Below are 27,500 nucleotides of genomic sequence, written 5' to 3' on the forward strand. Positions count from 1 at the left end.
ATGTCTCTGTTGTGGACGGTTGATGGGAGGAACCTTGACCTAGGGGCTAAACCATGATTTCTATACAATTAGAACAGTCTTCACAGCAAATTCTATCTGGCTGGGGGATACTCCTTTCTCACATACAAATCCTAACCTTTTGACCCATTCCAGACATTTGTTGTTTGTCATGAACATTCAGGAGGATGTACGTTGCCATAAAGAGCTGTACCCCAAATCTGCTCGTTGGGCTCTCAACGATTTACCAGCTCCATTATTGCAATTGTAATCAATAATAAAGATTGATTGTTTGAAGAAATAACAAAGGTCGTTCTCACTTGGTTACACTTTCCACCACACCCATCCACAAATGCCTAACTATATGTGATAAAGTGAAAATCTGAGTCCTGCACTAACCTGCTAGTCATCATTGATTATGTTATTTTCCCACCAGTCTGATTTAGTGCCTGGTCTTGTCCACAAACAGTATGTAAGTACGTGTTCCTGAGCATCTTATCTTTCAGTGATGGGGTCATAATATTTGGTCACTTAAATCATTCAAAAGATAGAGAAACATTTGTAGGAAGAAACATAAGCCGCTCTGTTAATTACAACCGCATCTAGCAGCTACCGGTTCTATGAACCACCCCATCTCGCGATGACATTTTCAAACCACATGGGTTTGCGAAATCTAGATTGGGAAACTCTGAGTCCTAAAGTTTAGGCTTACGCACTAATGGCAGATAAAAGTAAACCACACAATATTTTATGTCCCTAAACCCAACCAACCCAATGGATATAACCTCGGGGATTGCAGTTTATGAGTCAACCTGCTCATCACTAACACACACACACACACATACACATACACATCAACACACACACATGGATACAGACACACACACACACACATACCCACACACACACACACATGGATACAGACACAAACACACACACACACGGATACACACACACACACACACATACACACACACACACACACACACACACACACACACACACACACACACACACACACACACACACACGGATACACACACACACACACACACGCACACACACATACATACAGAGAGAGACTGCTACTGACATTTTGAGGAAACCTTCCGTTGATTAGGAAGAAAATGTAGTGGAAGAGCAACGCGGAACAAGTACAGTATTACTTTCCTAATTGGATGGGGCACCAAAGCACTGCAGACTTCATAAGGTTTTAAATGGAGGGAACTGGAGTACCACTACAGGGCTTGATAAAACTCTGCAGACCCTGTCATTATATAAACCATAAAGGACTGGAGCACTAGAACTCAGTCAACAGTACTGTGTCCACAGTGCTCTAATGTTCCCACCACTCTCTCTTCCACTCTACTCTCCACACCAGCATGTCTGGGGACATCCATGGTAATCCCCCCACCTGCTTGCCCTGTTCTTCCCTGCCACCGTCTTCAGAGCACAGCCACCACAGAACTCAATGCAGGGTTAGTCTGGAGGCTACGAGACCTACAGTATAATCAGGATAAACCAGGTGTTCCCAATCTTTTTTGTCGTGCGACCCCATTTTGATATCCAAGCATTGTCATGACCCCTCCATGTAAAAAAAAGTGATGTAATCAATGGCCAATGTTTACTTTTTAAATTGGGGCTATGACAGTCTATAACAAATCAGTCTGAAAGCCTACTGTAAAAGTACTATCTCAATCTGAAGGGAGAATGGTCTGAAGTGACTGAAATGGATCAGAAAGGTATTGGGAAGTTCAAAACATCATCAGGCAATACTTTTTACATGATCTTCTGTGTAGAAAAGAACAACGTCATTGATGATGATCTTTTTCCCCAGTCTGATTTAGAGCCCGGTCTTGTCCTCTCTATTCTATGCATTATAGAGTGTAACAGAAAACCAGTGGTGGAAAAAGTAACCAATTGTCAAACTTGAGTAAAAGTAAAGATACCTTTGTAGAAAATGGCTCAAGTAAAGTTAAAAGTCTAAAAATATTTGTTTTTAAATATACTTAAGTATCAAAAGTAAGTCAAATTGTAAAAATATACTTAAGTATCAAAAGTAAAGGTATAAATAATTTCAAATTCCTTATATTAAGCAAACCAAAAGGCACAATGTTCTTGTTTTTAAATTTACAGATAGCCAGGGGCACACTCCAACACTCAGACATAATTTACAAAATAAGCATTTGTGCTTAGTGAGTCCTCCAGATCAGAGGCAGTAGGGATGACCAGGAATGTTCTCTTGATAAGTGAGTGAATTGGACCACTTTCCTGTCCTGCTAAGCATTGAAAATATAACGTGTACTTTTTTATGTAATTGAAAATGTATGGAGTTAAAAATACATTATTTTCTTTAGGATACATTCCTAAAGAAGTAAAAGTAAAAGTAGTCAATTAAAAGTAAAAGCAGTCAAAAATATAAATAGTAAAGTACAGATACCTAAAAAAACGACTTAGTTAGTATTTTTACTTAAGTACTTTACACCATTGCAGAAAATTGCAGAAAAAATATAGTGTGCCTGAGAGTCTTATCTTTCAGTGATGGGGTTATAATATTTGTAGCTTAAACCGTTCAAAAGATTTGTAGGAAGAAAACAGAGACTGCTTTTCCGAGTTTCTCTCGTGACCCCAAATTTAAATCTGGTGACCCCACATGAAGTCGCTAGTTTGGGATACTCTGGACTGAACTGACGGCTGCTGGTAAAATAAAGAGAGATGCCAAAGGAGTGTGCGAGAAAGAGTGTGTATTTTGAGAGGGGAACTCTCACCCAGTTTGAATGGGGTGGAGAGAAAGCCAGCACTAAAACTGGACCTACAGGCCAACTTTCCAGAGCCCTCCATTACTATACTCCAATCAGTTACCTTCCCCCTCCCCCCATGGTATTAGTATTCTGTGTGTGTGTGTGTGTGTGTGTGTGTGTGTGTGTGTGTGTGTGTGTGTGTGTGTGTGTGTGTGTGGTGTGTGTGAGAGAGACAGAGACAGACAAAACAGAGAGGGAACAACAATTATAGTGCATGTGGGGGAGAGACAAAGAGAAGAAAACAGAGAAACGAAACTGTCTTTCTCCAATATCACACAGTGTATGATATCTCAATCACCCAAAATACCTCAATAACCCAAACTGGCATCCATGTGTCTCCACATACAGGCATGCCGTCATGGTCATGTTCAGCACTTGGAGCACCTGCTGTTTTACGGAGCCGACATGGCTGCTCAGAACGCCTCTGGAAACACCGCCCTTCACGTCTGTGCCCTCTACAACCAGGTAACACACTGTATGGTGCATATTGGCGGGGAGGGTTGTGTGTGTGGGTAAGTAGTGGTGCAGAGGAGTTTGATAAATATGTGTGTGTGTGTGTGTGAGTGTGAATGCATCTGTGTGTTAAGGCTGCGATTTGAAACGTTGCTATCACTTACTCTGTCAATATGTCCACTCAGGCAGTGTCTTGCTGCTTGAAGACTTTTGAGTGGACAGACTGGCAAACTGAATGTAACTGATTACAACAAAAAACTACCTGTAGTCCTTTCGGTTACCAGAATTGTTTTTGTGACATTACAGAAACTTTTGAAAAACTAGATGATTACTTGTAGGATAACTAATAAATTAAAATCAAATTAAATTTTATTTGTCACATGTGCCGAGTACAACCGTGTAAATATATTACTTACAAGCCCTTAACCAACAATGCAGTTTTAAGAAAATAGAGGGATAGAGTTATAAATAGAGAAAATATTTACTAAATAAACTAGTAAAAAATGAATAAAAAAATAACAATAAAATAACAATAAGGAGGCTATATACAGGGGGTACCGGTACCGAGTCAATGTGCGGGGATACAGCTTAGTCGAGGTAATTTGTAATGTAGGTAGGGGTAAAGTGACTATGCATAGATAATAAACAGTGAGTAGCAGCAGTGTAAGGGGGGTCAATGCAAATAGTCTGGGTGACCAATTGTTCAGCAGTCTTATGGCTTGGGGGTAGAAGCTGAAGGAGCTTTTTGAACCTAGACTTGGTGCTCCGGTTCCGCTTGCTGTGCAGTAGCAGAGAGAAGTAGGCACCCTATGACTTGGGTGACTGGAGTCTTTGACCATTTTTTTAGCCTTCCTCTGACACCGCCTAGTACATAGTCCCTGTATGGCTGATATAGTGATATACTAGGCCATACGCTCTACCCTCTGTAGCACCTTACAGTCAGATGCCGAGCAGTTGCCATACCAGGTGGTGATGCAGCCATCAGGATGCTCTCGATGGTGCAGCTGTAGAACTTTTTGAGGATCTGGGGACCATTTTCCCCCTCCCTCCTGAGGGGGAAAAGTCATTGTCATGCCCTCTTCACAACTTTCTTGGTGTGTATGGGCCATGATAGTTTGTTGGTGATGTGGACACCAAGGAACTTGAACCTCTCAACCTGCTCCACTACAGCCCCGTCAATGTGAATGGGGGCGTGTCATCTCCTTTGTCTCGCTCACATTGGCTTACTTACTTCCTTACTTTATTGTCCCCATGGGGAAATGTTGTTGCAGTGTCATGTACACATTTAAAGGTGTTTAAATACAAAACAAGATTGACAAAACAACTTTCATAACAGTTACGCACCAATACAAATAATAATAGTAAGAAATAAGAAATAAAACATGAAATAAAAAAATTAAAAAGACTAGCCTGCTTGCCTTACGGGATCAATGCGAACATTCGCCAGAGCTATTTAGGAGGGATATCAACACCTGGCACAAATGATTGTCTCATTCTGTTTTTCCTGCTGAGAGATGCCCTATACCTGCGCCCAGAGGGGAGTAATTCAAAGTCCAGGTACAGGGTGTGACTTGGGTCTAAAATGATTTTGTGAGCCTTACGGAGGGCCCTGACCTTAAAGATCTCATCCAGGCCTGTCTGTCTGACTCCAAGTACCTTGCTTGCTGTGGTGATAATCCTTCTCAGCATGTTTCTCTGGCTGACAGTGACATTGCCAAACCATCAAACAATACAAGAAGTTAAAATACTCTCAATAAAGGATTTGTAAAACAGAGTCAGTATAGTAGAGTCTATATGAAAAGAAGCCAACTTTTCTAGAAAGTACAGTCTCTGTTGGCTCTTTTTGTAGACCAGGTCTTTACATTTACTCCACTGAAGCTTATTGTCCAAGTGGACACCCAGGTATTTGTATTCCTCTACAATCTCTAAATTCTGACCTCTGATAGATGTTGCAGAGGTAGGTGTTGTACGCTTCCTGAAGTCTACGCACATCTCTTTGGTCTTATTGGTATTGAGGACCAAGTGTGATTCCTCACACCACTCTACAAAGTCACCTAGGACCGGGCCATGATGTTCCTCGTCATCATGCAACAGGCTGATCAAGGCAGTGTCATCAGTGAACTTAACGAGGTGTCTGTCAGGATGGGAACTAGTACAACTATTAGTGTACAAGATGTACAGAAGTGGGGACAAAACACATCCCTGAGGAGAGCCTGTGTTGGTGTTGCGTATATCCGACACATGGGGACCTATTTTGACTCGCTGTGAGCATTGGCTCAGGAAGTCCAACAGCCACAAAACCAGCCTCCCCGTCTAAGAAGTCCCGAAGGAGTCTCTGTGCCAGAACGTAAGGCTGGATTGTGTTGAAGGCAGAAGAAAAGTCAACAAAAAGAACCCTAACATGGGATTTGGCACCCTCTAGATGTCTATAGACCATGTTAATACCCCCTCTAGATGTCTATAGACCATGTTAATACCACCTCTAGATGTCTATAGACCATGTTAATAGATGTCTATAGACCCTCTAGATGTCTATAGACCATGTTAATAGACCATGTTAATACACCCTCTAGATGTCTATAGACCATGTTACCCTCTAGATGTCTATAGGTAAGAATAGGCATCTAGATCAACTACACCCCTAGATGTCTGACCTGGGCTGATACTCCTCTGCTGGGCTGATAGGCAAACTGAAATGGGTCAAGGAGCTTCTGGGTGACACTGAGAATATGACTTTTCACAATTTTCTCAAGGCATTTCATAACTAAGGATGTCAAAGCGACAGGGTGATAGTCATTCAGCACAGAGGGATTAGATACTTTAGGAATTGGTATAATTATAGATTTTTTTCCACAATACTGGAATGTGTTGCTGGTTGAGTGAGGATTGGAAAATGTCTGTGAAAACACCAGCCAGTTGTTCAGCACAGTGCTTTAACACATGTCCACTTATTTGGTCTGGGCCTGGGCTTTTGTGTGTGTTACATCCCCTGAACAACTTAAGAACATCAGACTGTTGAACAACAACTCTCTCAAACATTTGTAATGATGCTTCCATTAGTTTTACCTCTGACACGAAGTTGTCTGATTCAAATCTTGAGAAGAAAACATTCAGTTCATTATCCATGTTCTGGCCCTCATATCCAAGGTCAGCACTGGTTTTTCCCCTGCCTATGTGGGGGGCACTAGCCATGGATTTAATCCCTTGCCAGGCCACCCTTGCGTTTCCTGAGGAGAGGGTCCTCTCCACCCTTGTGTTTCCTGAGGAGAGGGTCCTCTCCACCCTTGTGTTTCCTGAGGAGAGGGTCCTCTCCACCCTTGTGTTTCCTGAGGAGAGGGTCCTCTCCACCCTTGTGTTTCCTGAGGAGAGGGTCCTCTCCACCCTTGTGTTTCCTGAGGAGAGGGTCCTCTCCACCCTTTGCTTGTATGCCTCCTTGTCCACCAGTGTCTGTCTTTTGATCTCACGTTGTACATCTCTTAAAGCCTGTCTATCACCCCGAGCATAAACTGGTCTTCTTCCTATCAAGTAGTGATTTTAGATGTTTTGATACCCAAGGCTTGTTGTTAGGGAAGATTTTACAGGTCTTAGTAGGCACAACTGACTCAACACAGAAGTTTACATAGTCTGAAATTACCTCTATGAGTTCATCCAGATCAGAGCTGCTGTCCTCAAATACCTCCCACATTGTACAGTCAAAACACCCCTGGAGACCAAATACCTCCCACATTGTATAGTCAAAACACCCCTGGAGACAAGTGATACTGTTGTCATTCCAGATCTGGACAGTTTTAACTGTGGGTTTCTCCCTCTCCAGGAGCCGACAGTAGGTTGGCCTGAGGTAGTTTTAACAGTGGGTTTCTCCCTCTCCAGGAGCCGACAGTAGGTTGGCCTGAGGTAGTTTTAACTGTGGGTTTCTCCCTCTCCAGGAGCCGACAGTAGGTTGGCCTGAGGTAGTTTTAACTGTGGGTTTCTCCCTCTCCAGGAGCCGACAGTAGGTTGGCCTAGGTAGTTTTAACTGTGGGTTTCTCCCTCTCTACGAGCCGACAGTAGGTTGGCCTGAGGTAGACCACATTGTGGTGTGATGTCCCCAGGGGAAGTCTGGTGGTGGCAGAGAACGCCTTTGGTATTGTCCCATAGCACAAATCAAGAGTCCTATTTTTCCTAGTGTGACATTTCACATACTGATGGTATGTGCGCAAGACTTTGCGCAAGGTACAGTTGTTAAAATCCCCTAAAATACATTTGGGTGCGTCGGGGAGATGGATTCCAGTTTCTGTGACAGATTATAAATAATCTCTGATGCCTTTGTTATATTAGCTTTAGGTTGAATGTACACAACGGTAACAAACAATTGGGGGAACTCACGGGGCAGATAGTAACGTCGCAGTGACACAGAAAGCAGTTCAATGTTGGGGGTACAGAGTCTCTCTCTTACCAGGATCGATTTGCACCACTGGTCCCTGACAAGCAGGCAGATGCCCCCTTCGTGAAATATCCCTGTGACGGTCAGATCACGGTCCGCTCTGACCAGAGTGAAGCCGGCCGGCTCCACTTCTCTGTCCGGGACTCTGTCATCCAGCCAAGTCTCAGTAAATTCCCGATATTCGTGTTGGAAGCGCAGATTTGCTGACAACTCATCCGCTTTCCCCCTCAGTGACTGGGCATTAATCAGCAAGGTGGTGGGTAAGGGGAGTTTGTTCTTAATTTTTTTAAGTCTTTCTGATTCCCCGCGTTTTCCACGTTTGCATTTGGGTTTGTGATCCACTCGCAGACAATCAGGTATTAGATGGGCCATTGGGATATCCATCGCGTTCGTATTTGAGTTGCATTGTAGTAATTGGATTCCGCTGCCAGCAGCGTTTTCATTATTTAGTCCGTTCGTAGCGGGTATGTACACGATCAACAAGATCAGTCCAACACCCCACCACTGTAAATCCATGGTTGGCAGAATGTTTGTTAACTAAGTGTACAAATTAAAAACATAAGATAACGTCACACACACTGCAGGTCGCAACAGAGCCGCGCCCCTCCTCTATTCTGGCAAGGTAGACGGAGAGGTTGTTGTCCTTGCAGCACACTGCCAAGTCTCTGACCTCCTCCCTATTGGTTGTCTCATCACTGCTGGTGATCAGGCCGATTACCGTTGTGTAGTCAGCAAACTTAATGATGGTGTTGGGGTTGTGCTTGGCCACGCTGTCGTGGGTGAACAGGGAGTACAGGAGGGGACTAAGCACACACACCTGAGGGGCCAGGGTGCTGAGGATCAGCTTGGCAGATGTGTTGTTGCCTACCCTTACCACCTTGGGGCGGCACGTCAGGAAGTCCAGGATCCAGTTGCAGAGGGAGGTGTTTTGTCCTAGGGTCCTTAGCTTAGTGATGAACTTTGTTGGCACTATGGTGTTGAACGCTGAGCTGTAGTCAATGAATAGCATTCTCACATAGGTGTTCCTTTAGTCCAGGTGGGAAAGGGCAGTGTGGAGTGCGATTGAGATTGTGTCATCTGTGGATCTGTTGGTGTGGTATGCAAATTGGAGTGGGTCTAGTGTTTCTGGAATGATGTTATTGATGTGAGCCATAACCAGCCTTTCAAAGCACTTCACGATGTGAGTGCTATGGGGCGGTAGTCATTTAGGTAGGTTGCTTTTGCTCTCTTGGGCACAGGGACTATGATGGTCTGTTTGAAACATGTAGTTACATTACAGACTCGGTCAAGGAGAAGTTGAAAATGTCAGTGAAGACACTTCCCAATTGGTTCACGCATGCTCCGTCTGGCCCCTCGGCCTTGGGAATGTTGACCAGTTTTAAGGTCTTGCTCACATTGGCTACATAGAGCATGATCACACCGGAACAGCTGTTGCTCTCATGCATGCTTCAGTGTTGCTTCCCCAAAGCAAGCATAAAAGGTATTTAGCCCATCTGGTAGGCTCGCGTCACTGGGCAGCTCGCGTCTGAGTTTCCCTTTGTGGTCTGTAATAGTTTGCAAGCCCTGCCACATCCAACGAGCGTCAGAGCTGGTGTAGTATGATTCATTCTTAATCCTGTATTGACGCTTTGCCTGTTTGATTGTTTGTCTGAAGGCATAGCAAAGACTATCTTATAAGCGTCCGGATTAGTGTCCCGCTCCATGAAAGTGGCAGCTCCAGCCTTTAGCTCGGTGCGGATGTTGCCTGTAATCCATGGCTTCTTTTTGGGGTATGTACATACGGTCACTGTGTGGATGACATCATCGATGCACTTATTGATGAAGCCGGTGACTGAGGTGGTTTATTCTTCAACATATTCCAGTCTGTGCTAGCAAACAGTCCTGTAGCATAGCATCCACGTCATCTGTTAAGCAGGAATCAGGAGGATAGAATTATGGTCAGATTTGCCAACTGGAGGGTGAGGGAGAACTTTGTACGCGTCTCTGTGTGTGGAGTAAAGGTGGTCTAGAGTTTTTCTTCCTCTGGCTGCACATGTGACATGCTGTTAGAAATGAGGTAAAAATGATTTAAGTTAGCCTGCATTAAAGTCTAGGAGCACCACTTCTGCATGAGCATTTTCTTGTTTGCTCATGGCCTTATACAGCTTATCGACTGTGGTCTTAGTACCAGCATCGGTTTGTGGTGGTAAATAGACGGCTATGAAAATTATAGATGAAAACTCTCTTGGTAGATAGAGTGGTCTACAGCTTATCAAGAGGGATTCCACCTCAGGCGAGCAATACCTCGAGACTACCATAATATTAAACAGCAGCTGTTGTTTACAAATGGACACACAACCCCACCCCCCATCTTACCGGATGTAGCTGTTCTGTCCTACCGATGCACAGAAAACCCAGCCCTGTAAATTATCTGTGTTGTCGCTCAGCCACGACTCAGCCATGACGAAACATAAGATATTCCAATTTTTAATGTCTCGTTGGTAGGATGGTCTCAAACAGAGCTCATCCATTTTATTCTCCAGTGATTGCACAATGACTAATAGAATGGATGACAGAGGGCGAGTTACTCACTCGCTGACAAATTTTCACAAGGCACCCTGACCTCCGCCCCCTGTATTTCCTTCTTTTCTTCATGTGAATGACTGGGATTTGGGCCTTGTCCTGGAGCAAAATTATATCCATCACGTCTGACTCATTAAAGAAAAAATCTTCATCCAGTTCGAGGTGAGTAATCGCTGTTCTGATATCCAGAAGCTATTTTCGGTCATAAGAGATCTTAGCATAAACAGTATGTACAAAATAAGTTACAAACAATGCGAAAAAACACACAGAATAGCACAATTGTTTAGGAGCCCGTAAAACGGCGGCCATCCCCTCCGGCGCCATTCTTCTTATCCAAAAAGGTTGTTTGTAGAAAAAAGACTTTGACACCTTTCTGTTTTCTCAACGACATGCAAATCTGCATTGAGAAAAGGTGCACGTTTGAGTTTGTTCACACCTGAGCGAGTCTGACCACAAGTAAGCAATGAGCTCAATCAGTTCTCCATGACAACAAAAATATAAACAACAAAGTAAGCTAATAAGTCCTTAGTCTTTGGGTTATGTTTAGGTAAAACAATTAGTCTAATCTATATTTCCAAGTCCTATTCTTGAAAATCCTAGTGGTATTTTATCAATTTTAATGACTGTAAATCTGACAGACGTCTGTTTTTATTGTAAAGATACAGCCTAATTGTTTTCTTATCTGTATTGAAGTAGAAAGCAATAGGTTAGAAACCTACATAACCCATAAAGTAAAATGCAACATGCATTTATCGACAGCTATGTCTCTAACATTGATTTATCCTGCAATAGATGTCGTTCATTTGGTAATATTAATTTTTGTCTTCTTAAGGGGAAAGTAATCCAAAAGTAACTGAAAGTAATCAGATTAGGTTACTGAGTTTGGGGGTCATCCAACAGGTATGTTACTGGTTGCAATTTTGGACTAGTAATTAGTAACTGTAACAGATTACATTTAGAAAATAACCTACCCAACCCTGGTAGCGAGCAAGTGAGAGATACGATTGATAAGATCAAGTGAGAGAATGAGACATTGAGTGCTGGATTGGGAACTGAGGCTTAAGTGACTCATTGAAAAGCCATGGCTCAGGTGCTGAGAGCCGAGTGCTACTGAGTTGTGGGGTTGTTTCCCACATGGGCCACATCTACTGAATATGACTTTGTATAAAAATGTGTTGCTAAGATTTCTGTCTGTGAAATGCACATACATGTACATGTGACACACACATGCACGCTGACCTGTTTCAAAGGCTCTAGAACACTGAGTGCACATGCACACAAAAGTATGTCTGAGGGGGGTTAGAGGATGAGAATATCAATACTTAATCTAGAGTACTGTTTGTAACACATCCAAGTGACTATGTTCTACTACTGCCTGAAGAGGGAGGGAGGGGTGGAGGAGCAACGAAGGGAAAAAGGGAGAGAGAAAAAAAGAGGGAAAACTTTTTTTTTGGTTTTAGGGGAGTTAGACTATTGACTGGTGCATTTAAGACATAAAATGCCATAAAGTGGCATATTTATGTGCTGAAAATGGTAGCCTTAAAGAACACAGATTTTAAAAGTCATGCTAATGAATATTCATTGTCAAATGAACAATTTTGGGGAAAATGTTTTGCTCCTCCCCATCATAGACACATGTCTCTGCGGTGTCCTATTGTCAGACAGGTTTCATCCCTCCAGTGTTTAGAGATCCAGGAGGCCACCGCTGGGCAGATCGATCACAGCGACAGAGCTTCTGAGTGGGGCTTAAGGGACTGAACATGGGGGGCGTCTGCATGATGATCCATGAATCAACAGAGAGACACACATTCAGTGACAGAGATCCATATGAGAGAGATGAAGAGGGAAAGGATATGGAGTGAGAAAGACAGTTAGTGGGATAGCGAGTAAAGGAAAGGAGAGGACCAATCAAAGGAGACAGGGAAGAAAACATTTGGATAAAAGAGAAGTATATGACAGACCGCTTCCAGATTGATGTATCAATAAAGAGACAGTCGTTGAGAAGTAGACTGGTTAATGAGCAGAGAAGACTGGTTAATGAGCAGAGAAGACTGGTTAATGAGCAGAGAAGACTGGTTAATGAGCAGAGAAGACTGGTTAATGAGCAGAGAAGACTGGTTAATGAGCAGAGAAGACTGGTTAATGAACAGATTAGACTGGTTAATGAACAGATTAGACTGGTTAATGACACCAATAGAGAGTGGGAGTCGAGGGAAGAGTGGGGTGGGAAGCTCAGGGGTGTGGGAGGCCAGTGGGGGGGGGGCCCCTCAGTGTTTAGGGGAGTGATGGAGCAGAGACACAACAAACTTAGAATTGGATAACAGGAACACAGATTTTAACCTCTGAATCATGCCAATTAATACTTGTGGAGCCTATGGGATAATAATGATGACAGAAACCTATGAGTTTGTATTTTGAATTTCGTGATCACTAATTGAGATTTGTTGTTGCAAGTAGATTCACAAATAGTCATTTATTTTTGCAAGCTTGTATCATGATGTGTGAAAAATGTAACAACGGTCGCAAACTGGTAACTTGGCATTTGAATACATTCAATAAGATTTGCAAGCATAATTTATTTTCAGAATTATTACAAGTCCATTTACTACTATGAATTTTCAGCTGTGAATCGCTTGCAGATTTTTTTATCGGTGCACGCTTGGAGTTCTGTTGTCACATTACCAAGAGATTCATAATAACGTTTTATACATTTGTAGAAAGAGATTTGCAAGTAAACAATTGGGTTGAGCAACTCTAGGGGCAGGACCGTTTACTCCTGACCAATCAGCCAAAACCACAGCCGCATACTGCTGCAACCATGGATGGAGGGTCCATCAATCAAATTTTAGGAAGTAGCTTGAAAACAAAGAGAAGTCATTTCTACAAAGTAACGATGTTACTTACTGTTGTGAATGAGCCTATACAATTTAACCTGATGACTCCTCCAGTCCCCAGACAGAACTCTAGTAACAGTGAAACAAGAAAGATCAAGAAGCGGAAGAAGAACATGAAGAGACCTCAACTGCAAGCAGCTAGAGAGCAGCAAAACACACTCAAGGGCAGGGGGGAAGTGACAGGTACAGGTAAACTGTATACAGATGTTCCTCTGCTGTGGGGCCATCTTATATGGCGAAACCCCCTTCAAACGCAAGCCCTGGGATGGAGCTGGTGGAGTTGCTTGATGGCACGTGGGCCATGGAGCAGATGACACCACGGAATGTCGTCACATATGAAGGAGACAATGTGTTACCGAACACTGTGTAGACATCATATGTAAAGGAGACAATGTGTTACCGAACACTGTGTAGACATCATATGTAAAGGAGACAATGTGTTACCGAACACTGTGTAGACATCATATGTAAAGGAGACAATGTGTTACCGAACACTGTGTAGACATCATATGTAAAGGAGACAATGTGTTACCGAACACTGTGTAGACATCATATGTAAAGGAGACAATGTGTTACCGAACACTGTGTAGACATCATATGTAAAGGAGACAATGTGTTACCGAACACTGTGTAGACATCATATGTAAAGGAGACAATGTGTTACCGAACACTGTGTAGGCATGTATGTAAATGAGTAATGTAAAGGAGACAATGTATTTTGTGTAACTTTGCTTAGATGTCACGTGTATGGGTGAGGGTGTGTTGTGTGGCTGTAGTCAAGGGAGTTATGGGCTTGGGCAAAACTACATAAATACCAATGTAAAATATCAGGAAAGGAGATTTGGGGAAAGACAGATCAGGAGCTGATTGATCGATAAGAGGAATTACTGTGCCTCGTCAACCTGGCTAAGGATTTCGACTCTGTCAATCACAACATTTTTATTGGCAGACTCAACAGCCTTGGTTTCTCAAATGATTGCCTCGCTTGGTTCACCAACTACTTTTCCGATAGAGTTCAGTATGTCAAATCGGAGGGCCTGTTGTCCGGACCACTCTATGGGGGTGCCACAGGGTTCAATTCTCCGTCCGACTCTCTTCTCTGTATACATCAATGATGTCGCTCTTGCTGCTGGTGATTCTCTGATCCACCTCTATGCAGACGACACCATTCTGTATACCTCTGGCCCTTCGTTGGACACTGTGTTAACTAACCTCCAGATGAGCTTCAATTCCATACAACTCTCCTTCCCTGGCCTCCAACTGCTCTTAAATGCAAATAAAACTAAATGCATGCTCTTCAACCGATCGCTGTCCGTACCTGCCCACCCGTCCAGCATCATCACTACTCTGAACGGTTCTGACTTAGAATATGTGGACAACTACAAATACCTAGGTGTCTCGTTAGACTGTAAACTCTCCTTCCAGACTCACATTAAACATCTCCAATCCAAAATTAAATCTAGAATCGGCTTCCTATTTCGCAACAAAGCATCCTTCACAAATGCAGCCAAACATACCCTCGTAAAACTGACCATCCTACCGATCCTTGACTTTGGCAATATCATTTACAAAATAGCCTCCAACACTCTACTCAGCAAACTGGATGCAGTCTATCACAGTGCCATCTGTTTTGTCACCAAAGCCCCATATACAACCCACCACTGCGACCTGTATGATCTCATTGGCTGGCTCTCGCTTCATACTCGTCGCCAAACCCACTGGCTCCAGGTTATCTACAAGTCTCTGCTAGGTAAAGCCCCACCTTATCTCAGCTCACTGGTCACCATAGCAGCACCCACCCGTAGCACGCACTCCAGCAGGTATATCTCACTGGTCACCCCCAAAGCCAATTCTTCCTTTGGCCGCCTCTCCTTCCAGTTCTCTGCTGCCAATGACTGGAACGAACTGAAAAAAATTCTGAAGCTGGAGACTCTTACCTCCCTCACTAGCTTTAAGCACCAGCTGTCAGAGCAGCTCACAGATCACTGCACCTCATCTATAAATAGCCCATCCAATCTACCTCATCCCCATACGGTATTTATTTATCTTGCTCCTTTGCACCCCAGTATCTCAACTTGCATAGTCATCTTCTGCACATCCTACCATTCCAGTGTTTAATTACTATATTGTAATTCCTTTGTCACCATGGTCTATTTATTGCCTTACCTCCCTTATCCTACCTCATTTGCACATGCTGTATATATATTTTTCTACTGTATTATTGATTGTATGTTTGTTTATAATGCTTCTGCGTTATAATTGCTATATAACAAATCTATAAAATCCATCAGTTGTGAAGTTGTGGAACCAAAAGAGAAGTGTTACTGGTTTGTATTAACTATACCAAACAAAAATATAAAGTGTTGTTTCCATGTTTCATGAGCTAAAATAAAAGATCCCAGAAATTGTCCACACACACAAAAAGCGTATTTCTCTCAAAATGTGTGCACAAATTTGTTTACATCCCTGTTAGTGAGCATTTCTAATTTTCCAAGATAATCCATTAACCTGACAGGTGTGGCATATCAAGAAGCTGAATAAACAGCATGGTCATTACATAGGTGCACCTTGTGCTGGTGGAAAATAAAAGGCCACTTTAAAATGTGCAGTTTTATCACACAACACAATGCCACAGATGTCTCAAGTTTTGAGGGAGCGTGCAATTGGCATGCTGATTGCAGTCCATTAATTGGCATGCTGAATGCAGTGTTAATTTCTTTACTGTTAGCAGCCTCCAGCATCATTTTAGAGACTTTGGTGTTACGTCCAACCCGGCCTCACAACCGCAGACCTCGTGTAACCACGCCAGCCCAGGACCTCCACATCTGGCTTCTTCCCACCACCAGCCACCCAGACAGCTGATGAAACTGTGGACCATTTCTGTCTGTATTTATTCCCTTATGTGGGGAAAACTCATTTTGATTGGATTGGCCTGGCTCCCCAGTGGGTGGGCCATTTGGAGGCCCGTGGCCAGACCGTATTGTGGGCTCGAGTAGGAAAACAAAGGGGAGCTTGAGAGTTACAATGTAAAAAGCACGCTAAAGGAGCACTGGGTGTCTGTAGTTTGTCTTCTACCCAGATGAAGTGCTGAACCCCTGCTTTCAGTTAAGAGTTCATCTTAATTCATTTGAACTGAAACCCTCTACCCAGGACTTAGCGAGTGTGTCCGGTCAATTAGATAGGGAGGACCAGGAGTTTGAGATTTTGGCGCACTTATAATAAATAGTTTAACCCTGTCTTGGAACGTGTCTTGCGTGAACGGCAATAAATCACACAGTAAGAGCCACACCACGTAATAAAATAGGACAGAGCGGACTATGAATAAATAATGGATTGCTTGTTGGTGTTGTACATAAAAATAGCCCCCACTGACGTGTAGTATACCGTGTCACAAACTACCCCTGAAGTGTAATCAGTAGGAATGTCACGCTCGTCGTTGGAAGCATACTCGGACCAAAGCACAGCGGGATCTGGGTTCCACATATTTATTGAAGTGGAACTTTGAACAAGACAAAATAAAGAAACAGCGAAACGAGATGTAAATTAAGTGCTCAAAGGTAATAACAGAAAAACAAGATCCCACAAAACACAGTGGGGAAATGGCTGCCTAAATATGATCCCCAATCAGAGACAACGATAAACAGCTACCTCTGATTGGGAACCATACCAGGCCAACATAGAACTAAACAACCTAGATAGGAACACCCCCCCTAGTCACACCCCAACCTAACCAAAATAGAGAATAAAAAGGCTCTCTATGGTCAGGGCGTGACAAGGAAGGAGTAAGCTAACCTCTGTGGCAAGGAGGGATAGACCAAGAGGGGTGACCCGGTTGATAAAGTGGAGCTTAGGGCTTGGGTCAACTCCACTCCAGCTCAGGGTAGGAAAAAACAGGGAAGCCGCCTCACCGGGAAAGAGGCTCATTCAGCGGGATAATCCAGGCCTAAAACGAGTGTAGTGGGAGTTGACCCACCCACTGAGGTCAAGAGAAAGGGAAGGGAAAAGGAAAGGGGGATTCTAGTCAGTTGTACAACTGAATGCATTCAACTGAAATGTGTCAGAAGATCCACAAGCAAAGACTACCCTCGCATGAATGAAGATAGTAGGTCCGTCAGGGAAGCGGCCCGTACCAGTCACCTCGACATTACTTCTCCGTGCAAAGTACTAGAATAAAACTACTTGAAGGTAATCATCTATTTTATGTGTGTACATCCATTTTTGGGATTAAAGGCATGACAGTAGTTTAACATGTAAAATATAATGGTACATTTCAGACTAAATTGACAGCAGCTAATGTTAGCTAACTGGCTAGCTTCATCAGACAGCTTTAGATGCAAAGGGAAACAAATATATTATTTGCTAGTTAACCATCTGATTGATAAAGTTGAGATAAATGCCATTTGCTAGCTAGCTAAATGTAAAGTTGTTATTGGAGTTTATTCACAACAATTGATATAACTAGATCCACACATGTTATTCTCTATAATGCAGAATTGTAAGCGTGTAACTTGGGAAGCTCATTCAATAATACAGACGTGGGTGATTTCTGTCCTTGAACTGTGTTCAATTTTGTTCTCCAATTTCAGATCACAGTAGTTGAATGAGGTGTTAGTGAAGTACTGTAACAAAAACCTGTAACTGTCATGACTTCAACTTACTTAATACAGGTACCATGTCATTTTGTTAATCTATGCTGGTTTGTCATCTGATTTCCAGGAGCCTGACAGAGATACGGGCCTTCGGAAGGTATTCAGACCCCTTGACTTTTTCCACATTTTGTTACTTATTCTAAAATTGATTAAATTGCTTTTTCCCCCATCAATCTACACACAATACCCCATAAAGACAAAGCAAAACAGATTTTTGGAATGTTTTGTTAATTTATTTTTAAAAAACTAACTGAAATATGACATCTACATAAGTATTCAAAACCTTTACTCAGTACTTTGTTGAAGCACCTTTGGCAGTGATTACATCATCGAGTCTTCTGGGGTTTCTCCCATTCTTCTCGGCAGACGCTCTCAAGTTCTGTCAGCTTTGCTGCACAGCTATTTTCAGTTCTCTCCAGAGATGTTAGATCGGGTTCACGTCCAGGCTCTGTCCCGAAGCCACTCCTGCGTTCACTCCTACTTGTCCCGAAGCCACTCCTGCATTGTCTTGACTGTGTACTTAGGGTTGTTGTCCTGTTGGAAGGTGAACCTTCGCTCCAGTCTGAGGTCCTGAGTGCTTTGAAGCAGGTTTTCATCAAGGATCTCTCTGTACTTTGCTCCGTTCATCTTTTCATCGATCCTGACTAGTCTTCCAGTCCCTGCTGCTGAAAAACATCCCCACAGCATGATGCTGCCACCACCATGCTTCACCGTAAAGATGGTGCCAGGTTTTCTCCACATGTGACCCTTGGCATTCAAGCCAAAGAGTCATGGTTTCATCAGATCAGAGAATCTTGTTTCCATGGTCTGAGACTCTTTAGGTGCATTTTGGCAAACTTCAAGCGGGCTGTCATGTGCCTTTTACTGAAGAGTGGCTGAAGAGTGACTTCACTGCAGAGTGCTGCATATATAGATGGTTGTCCTTCTGAAAGGTTCTCCCTTCTCCCCGATTACTCAGTTTGGCCGGTCGGCCAGCTGTAGGAAGAGTCTTGGTGGTTCCAAACTTCTTCCATTTAAGAATGATGGAGACCCCTGTACTCTTGGGGACAGTCAATGCTGCGGCTATTCTTTGTACCCTTCCCCAGGTCTGTGCCTCGACACAATCCTGTCTCGGAGCTCTACGGACAATTCCTTCAACCTCATGGCTTGGTTTTTGCTCTGACACGCACTGTCAACTGTTGGACTTTCCAAATCATGTCCAATCAATTGAATTTACCACAGATGGACTCCAATCAAGTTGTAGAAACATCTCAAGGATGATCAATGGATACAGGATGCACCGGAACTCAACTTTGAGTCTTATAGCAAAGGCTCTGAATACTTATGTATACAAAGTTTTTCTGTGTTTTATTTTTAATACATTTGCAAAAATGTCTAACAACCTGTTTTCACTTTGTCAATATGGGGTATTGTGTGTAGATTGCTTAGGAACATGTTTCATTTAATCAATTTTAAAATAAGGCTGTAATGTAACAAAATGTTTAAAAAGTCAAGGGGTCTGAATAATTTCCGAATGCACTGTAGATACAACCATAGTCTAAGGCAGGAGTTGGCAGGAAATGTCCCTACATCCACGTTGAGGCCTGCTACAGGCAGGAACATGGAGCACTCCATGTCAGTGTCAGTAAGTAATGCATTTTTTATTTAAATATACACTTGGGAGAACAAGTATTTGATACACTGCCGATTTTGCAGGTTTTCCTACATTACAAAGCATGTAGAGGTCTAATTTTATATCATAGGTGCACTTCAACTGTGAGAGACAGAATCTAAAACAAAAATCCAGAAAATCAGTAAGAATAGTAAGAATACCTTCAAACCAAATATGTCCAGCACAACTGTTTGGTCAGGAAAAACACTGTTCCACCTTTTTAATTGGTTGAAGGATAGTCTGCAACTTTCCTGAAGGACAGCTCAACACAACCCTCTCCCCCAACACACACTTCCCTTTGAAAGTTGCTGTGTCTTTTACGCATCCATTTCTGATTGGATGGCACCCATACAGTCCTCAATCAACAATGGATTCAGTACCTCTTTCAATTGCATTCAGTACCTCTATTAATCTCTCTACATGTGTTACAGAGGGAATATTCCAGAGCCTTCTGACCAACTCCTGGAGATCTCTCCGAAAACAGATAAGTAAGCTCTGCTGGTGGTAATATACTTTATGCCCTATGTAAACCTCATTCACTATGGCTGACTGTCTGTGTGATGACATGTAGCATATTATCCAGGGCCATTGGTTGGATTTTCTGTACTCACTCCAAAACTCATGCTATTTCCTCTCACTAAAACTAACACGTCCATCCCCCTATCCCCAGGTGAGTCTACTGGGCCATGGAACTCTAGAGCAGCACATTAAAAAAACCTGCCCCCCTGTTGCCACCTATCAGCAGACAGTTCCCCGAGGAAGGATGCAACTCTCAAGGACAATGGACAAATTTGGTGGATGATCACCAAACGGAATAAAGTTTTGTATAAACTACTCATGTTTGTTTTTTAAAAGTTGTTGCAAAACAATACATTTTTCAGCCTGTTTTTCCAATGTTTTACTAAGTACTATGCTAACTTAAACATCTAACAACATGCAGACTTTCTCCATCAAGAAAACACCTGGTGCTTTATGACTCAAAGGTCAAAAATCAATGCAAGTCTCATGTCCAGGGTGAATACATTCTGATTCATGTATATAAGACATCACACAGGTGTACCACGTACCATATATATCCCAGACAAGCCTGAAGAATAGGACAAATAGACAAGTGAATATAAGTCTGCTCTTGTGTCTGTATGAATGAGTGGTAACATAAGATACATGTTAACGTGTTAAATGGCTACGAGACATTGATAAGGAGACTCTAGCTGGAGTGTCAGGTAAGGTACCAGTGAAGGCCCTAGTATTCAGTCAGGCATCTGGAAGCAGATGTCACCATCCAGGCCCATGCCACAGCATGCAGAGGCCTGGTTGTGAGATGACAATAAATACATTATGTACCTTTCATCACTAAAGCCGTGTTAGCATTTAATGCACATGTTGCTAAACAATCCAACCATTTTGTTATTGATATAAATGGGCAATTCACATACATTAAAGTTCATGAGCATTGACTATAATACCTCTAGGGTCCTGTGGTTGTCTGGCAGCATTTCTGCTTTCTAGTTATCTTACTTCCTCTCCACCTGAAATGCAATAACAACAAAAACATGACTAACAATAAGCCTAGTCAGTCAGTCATTTTCTAACTTGGCTAAATTAAAAGCACTAATGTAAATTTGCACAAGTCTACTCAGCCAAATTATACCAAAACAATACAGCCTATTTGCAGGAGGGGCATATTCCTGTCACCAATTAATCAATAAACTGTCAGTGGAACGAAGTTCTCAAAAGTCAATAACAAGTCTTTAAAATATAGCTAGCAAATATATATATTTATAGAAATCGAACATCGTTAGCTACATTGATGATGTTGGGAATTTTTCCCATAGCAGTTTCAATTTAACTTAGCTAACTAGCTACATGTTGACTATATATAATTAAGCAATAAGGCCAGAGGGGGTGTGGTATATGGACAATATACCACGGCTAAGGGATGTTCTTAGGCACGACACAAGGCAGAGTGCTAGAACACATTTCTAAAAATGTACAAAACGTTCTACAATCTTACTAATCTCTTGGTAGTGTGACAACAGTGACAGAACCCAAGCCTGGCCTTATAAAATAAATGATGCTTGCAAATCTTATTGAATGTATTCAAATGTGAAGTTACAAGTTTGCGACCATTGTTACATTTTTCACACATCATGATACAAGCTTGCAAACACGTTTGCAAATCTTACTTCCAACCACAAATCTCAATGTGAGACCACGAAATTCAAAATACAAACTGGTTCTGTCATCATTATTATCCAGGAGCCCAGGTGGAATCAGGCACCTGTCAGACAAGACATGGAGAGGGAACATATTGGAAATGCGATTGTATCTTACATTCTTTTGACAATGGAACCCTCTATAAAGCTGTTGAATTCTGTATTTAAAACTGAGTCTCCTGAATGATTCATCCATTTAGTAAAATGCAGAGCTTTTAGATTGCTTTTAGCAACGGTACTTTGGGGGAACTCTACTCCTCTGGAGTTGACCTGCTGATGTTCAGTGTATATCATGGTAAAGAAACATGGAGAGGAAGTCTGCTCGATTCTTAATGGTTTCCTGTAATATCACTATGGCTGCAAGCAGGAAGACAGATGTCCCTCTCTATAATTGGTCTCCTGGAGCGTTTGTGCATTTGTGTGTGTGTGTGTGTGTGTGTGTTTGTGTGTGAGTGTATATGTGTGTATACTGTATGTATGTGTGTGTCGTTGTAAATTGAGAGGCAGCAGTTGATGCATAGGTTTTCTACTGCCATTCATCTCCCCATTCCAAATAAAAAGAGCATGCACACACACGTATAAATAAATTTGATTTGATTTGTATAGCCCTTCATACATCAGCTGATATCTCAAAGTGCTGTACAGAAACCCAGCCTAAAACCCCAAACAGCAAGCAATGCAGGTGTAGAAGCACGGTGGCTAGGAAAAACTCCCTAGAAAGGCCAAAACCTAGGAAGAAACCTAGAGAGGAACCAGGCTATGAGGGGTGGCCAGTCCTCTTCTGGCTGTGCCGGGTGGAGATTATGTTCAAATGTTCATAAATGACCAGCATGGTCAAATAATAATAATCACAGTAGTTGTCGAGGGTGCAGCAAGTCAGCACCTCAGGAGTAAATGTCAGCTGGCTTTTCATAGCCGATCATTAAGAGTATCTCTACCATTCCGGCTGTCTATAGAGAGTTGAAAACAGCAGGTCTGGGACAGGTATACACACACTGAACAACCACTGCCTCTCTTTCTCTCCATCCCATAATTCCCATAAATCCCATAATTCCCTTCTCTCTGTTTCTCCACTCATCTCTCTCTCCCTGTTCCTGCTTTATCACCCCTGTTATCACATGTCTCTCATGTCTCACCCCTGTCAGCCTCCTCTTTAATGGATACTTTCTCATTCCCAGTAGATTATCCTGCTACTGCTAGAGACTCCTGCCTAAGGGAGAACAAACACACACACACACACACACACACACACACACACACACACACAGCCCACCTCTATGTGTATTAACCGCCCTAGCTAATTCACTGTCAGAGACTTAATGGGGACATTAGCTACAGTTTGCTCCTCACCTTTAAGTGTAAAGTAAAAATAAAGACATCTAAACGCCTTTAAAAGAGGCCACCCCCATGCTACGCTTTACAGCAGCTTTACAACATGAGAGAGAGAGAGAGAGTACTGTAGACTACTTTATCACCGAACTCAACCCAGAGTCTCCCAGAGCATTCAGTCAGCCCACTGACACCCTTATTGGATCACAGCAAAATCACAGTGTACTTGAACAGAGAAGAAAAAAAGCAGGATAAATTGCCTACTATTAAGAAATGCTATAGATGGAAGGAGCATTGTGTACAAACATACCAAAAACTATTGTCAAACAACAAATTCAACCCTTTTTAGAGAACTTCCTGGACAAAATGTTTCACTGCAATAGTGAAGGTGTAGATCTGGCAGTGGAAAGGCTAAAGTATATTTGATCTTTCAGCTTCCCTATCAAATCTAAAAATGTCAAGCAGACAACAAAAAAAGAAAATGAACAATGATGACAAATGGTCAAACAGGACAGAAATATGCTAATATAGGAAAAAGAATGAACAACATGTCAGAAATCAGCTGAATGTAATGGAAAAATCCATAGAATCAAACCACTTCTGGGAAAATGAGAACACACTAAACAAAACAACAACACGAACATGAGTTATTTATCTCCAATCTTTTTGTCCATTTAACAACGACCAAACAGCAAACACATATACACAATCAATTACAAATCTTAGAATCAACTATTATTAAAGACTACCAGAACCCACTGGAGTCTCCAATTACATTTAATGAACTACAGGACAAAATGCAAACTCTCCAACCCAAAAAGCCCTGGGATGTTGATTATTTCCTAAACTAAATGATAAAATATATGGACAAGATAAAATTGGCTATGCTTAAACTCTTTAACATTATCCTCAGATGTGGCATCTTCCCCAATATTTGGAACCAAGGCCTGATCATCCCAATCCACAAAAGTAGAGACAAATTCGTCCCCAATAACTACAGTGGAATATGCGTCAACAGCAACCTCTGGAAAATCCTCTGCATTATCATTAACAGCAGACTCCTACATTTGTCTTATGCAAATGTGAAATTGGCTTTTTACCAAATGACCATATGACAGACCACATATACACCCTGCACAACCTAAATGACCATATGACAGACCACATATACACCCTGCACAACCTAAATGACCATATGACAGACCACGTATACACCCTGTACACCCTGCCAAAACCTAAATGACCATTTGACAGACCACATATACACCCTGCACAACCTAAATGACCATAGGACAGACCACATATACACCCTGCACAACCTAAATGACCATATGACAGACCACATATACACCCTGCACAACCTAAATGACCATATGACAGACCACATATACATCCTGCACAACCTAAATGACACAAACAGACCCCACAGAGCCCCAGGACAGCAACACAATTGGACCCAACCAAATTGTGAGAAAACAACAAGATAATTATTTGACACATAAGAAATATTCAACCAAAAATGCTATCTGGCCCTAAACAGAGAGTACGCAGTGGCAAAATACCTGACCACTGTGACTGACACAAAATGAAGGAAGTCCTTGACTATGTACAGACTCAGTAAGCATAGCCTTGCTATCGATAGAGGCCGTCGTAGGCAGACCTGGGTCGAGAGAAAAGACAGGCTATATACCCAGTGCCCACAAAATGAGGTGGAAACTGAGCTGCACTTCCTATCCTCCTGCTAATTATATGACCATATTAGCAACACATATTTCATACAGACCCACAAAGAATTTAGAAACATACCAAATATTGACAAACTCTGTTAGGCGAAGTGTCGCAGTGTGCAGTCACAGCAGCAAGATGTGTGACCTGTTGTCACAGGAAAAGGGCAACCAGTGGAGTACAAACACCATTGCAAATGCAACCTATATTTATTTGTATATTTATATATTTTCTCTATTTGCACATTGTTAAAACACTGTACATAGCCAATAACATGACATTTAAAATGCCATTATTCCCTTGAACATTTTGTGAGTGTAATGTTTGCTGTTCATTTCTGGTAGTTTTTTTTACTGTTTGTTGTTTTTCATTTGCTTTGGAAATGTAAACATACAGTATGCATTATGTTTCCAATGCCAATAAAGCACCTTTGAATATAATTTGAAAATTGAGAGAGAGAGAGAGAGAGAGAGAGAGAGAGAGAGAGAGTGTGTCTTTCTGGCAGGGTCGTCACACTGTAGCCATTATCTGAAGGTGGCAGATGAAGTCTAAGAGGAGAAACCTTGGAGATAGAAAGAGTGTCAGGATTAAACCATGGGAGTACTGTACAAGCGTCTAGTGATTAGCTAAGCTAACTGCCGGAAGGGTTGCTAGCATTAGCATGAAGTGATTATAGAGCTATTATAGGAAAGGCACTGCATTATTGAACCACCTTGTTAGTTAAAGGAAGATGTGTGGATTCCTCATTTCTCTCTGCTTACCTTTAAAAAACACACAAACTCTGACTTAAGGTTCCTATAAGATCAGTGTAAAATTAACAGAAATGTGCGTTCCTGTGAGTGTATATACAGTATGACTCAAAAGGCTCCAGGAAGAGAGCAGCCACAAGTTTGGTTAAGGTCAATCATAGCGCTATTAATTCTATTCATACCCTGCAAACACATAGCCCTTCCCCTTAACCCATGGACCACTCCGGAGAGAGGGAGAAGACTATACATGTACACACAGCCCCAATTATATAACATTGGGGCTAGATCACACATTCACACAGCAACATACATGTTATGTAGGCTATGAATGGAGGGAGAGAGGATGGAAGAGGAGGGTAAAGGAAATACATTTCTGAGAGGGAGAGAAGGGACGAGGAAGGCTCTAGCATTACAGGATGAATGGAGGGAGGAAGTGAGCCTCTCTTCCTCTCCCTCTCTGGTCAGTGTAATTATCAGACTGTTGGGACCAATTTAGAGAACAGAGCTGGCACTCACTGGAGCCTCATATATATTTGGTGTGTGTGTGTGTGTGCACATGCACGGTTGTGCATGTGTGCTTGTTTGTGTGTGTTCTGATGAATTGTACATCCATATGCAACCAAAATACCAACATTTCACAAATGATCTAACTTGTCTAACAAAAGTATCCAATTCTATCTCTTTCTCTTTCAGGATAGTTGTACCAGAGTTCTACTGTTTCGGGGAGTGAATAAAGAGATCAAGAACTACAACAGCCAGACAGCCTTTCAGGTGAGACTCCCCATCCTTCAGCTGGCCTCTATCAGACATTACATTCTAGTTATACCGTAACCATATGCCATGAGGACAACTTTGTGTGACTTAATATGGAAAAAGTTTTTGCAACTCTTGGAGGTCAAGGGAGCTCAACAATATCTGTATATTTGTTCTGTGATAACTACATGGGCATAAAGGCAACTCCACTTGAACACTGTTTCTGTACACTGGCCTGCCTCTGTGGCAAGCTGTGTGATTAAGCTTGTGACAAATTGACATTAACACAGATTTCCTCAGTACATCAATGTTCATTTGTTTGTACACAGGGCTATCTGGCGCCACACACCACCAGCACACTCACATGTACACTTGCACGCAGTCACATCCACATGCTCACACAGTGCCAGAAATCAGAAACACACGCTGCTGTCAGACATCTGTTACAATCAGCCTTTTAATGAAGGGATGCCAATGTGTGAAATATTAATCAGAGAGAGAACGATTAAGAGATGGAACCATAGAGTAATGCCAATTAAGAGGGGTGAGATAGAATTAGTGATGGACATGTAGTCTGAAAAAGATGATATTGAAGGATGGAGGGAAGGTGGGAGAGAGAAAGTGCTTTGAATGGAATGTGTTCCCCTGTTACCTGTAGTTTAGAGTAGATGTATTATACGTCTGTTCTCTCCCAATGACAAGGACAGCTTCCAATGGGAGCCTTGCTTTACAGAACACTCATATTGAGAAGTTGAGAGTTGGGAAAGGAACAAACACGCAACACATATTTGACTTATGCTTCTCCTCCCTCCCCTTCCATCCCCTCTTCTCTCCTCCCTCTCTCCTCCTCCAGGTGGCCATTATAGCAGGAAACTTTGATCTGGCTGAAATCATCAAGATCCACAAAGTGTCAGACGTTGGTGAGTAGACTACAGTGCATGCCATGGGTATGTGGCTAACAGGAGGTGGTCACTGGACTCTAATGAATGAATCTAGACTGAATTACCCTGACTGATCTCCCATAGTGGTGTCAGAGGGTTAGAGAGCCCTCAGCACTCGGACTATAGCCACTGTAATCACCCAGTCAGTAATGATTCCTGATCATGTGCACTTGCTCTGTGTAATTCAGGGTACTGGGTGTCAATCTGCTATGTGTGAATAGTCTGCCATCTAGTGTTTGAAGGAAAGAATATACCAGATTCCTAATTTAATGCAGTAAGATGTTGTCCTAACTCAATACCCTCGGCAGTGCCTTAGGAATAAAGGCATACATTGTCATGTTGATTAGGCCAGCAACA

At 42.3% G+C, this 27,500-nt stretch overlaps 1 protein-coding gene across 2 annotated transcripts in view; it reads left to right on the plus strand.

The window, feature by feature from the left end:
- The window catches only part of LOC112218979 (SH3 and multiple ankyrin repeat domains protein 3-like), a 273,940-nt gene that overhangs the window by 120,294 nt on the left and 126,146 nt on the right, over positions 1 to 27,500 (plus strand). For both annotated transcript variants that reach the window (XM_042301595.1, XM_042301596.1), the window contains exons 7-9: positions 3,147 to 3,263; positions 26,143 to 26,220; positions 27,056 to 27,122. In XM_042301595.1, coding sequence (XP_042157529.1) covers positions 3,147 to 3,263; positions 26,143 to 26,220; positions 27,056 to 27,122 — 262 coding nt within the window. The remainder of the gene's footprint in view (positions 1 to 3,146; positions 3,264 to 26,142; positions 26,221 to 27,055; positions 27,123 to 27,500) is intronic.

This window comes from Oncorhynchus tshawytscha, linkage group LG19 (genome assembly GCF_018296145.1).
Source record: "Oncorhynchus tshawytscha isolate Ot180627B linkage group LG19, Otsh_v2.0, whole genome shotgun sequence".
In the NCBI taxonomy this organism is placed as follows: Eukaryota; Metazoa; Chordata; class Actinopteri; order Salmoniformes; family Salmonidae; genus Oncorhynchus; species Oncorhynchus tshawytscha.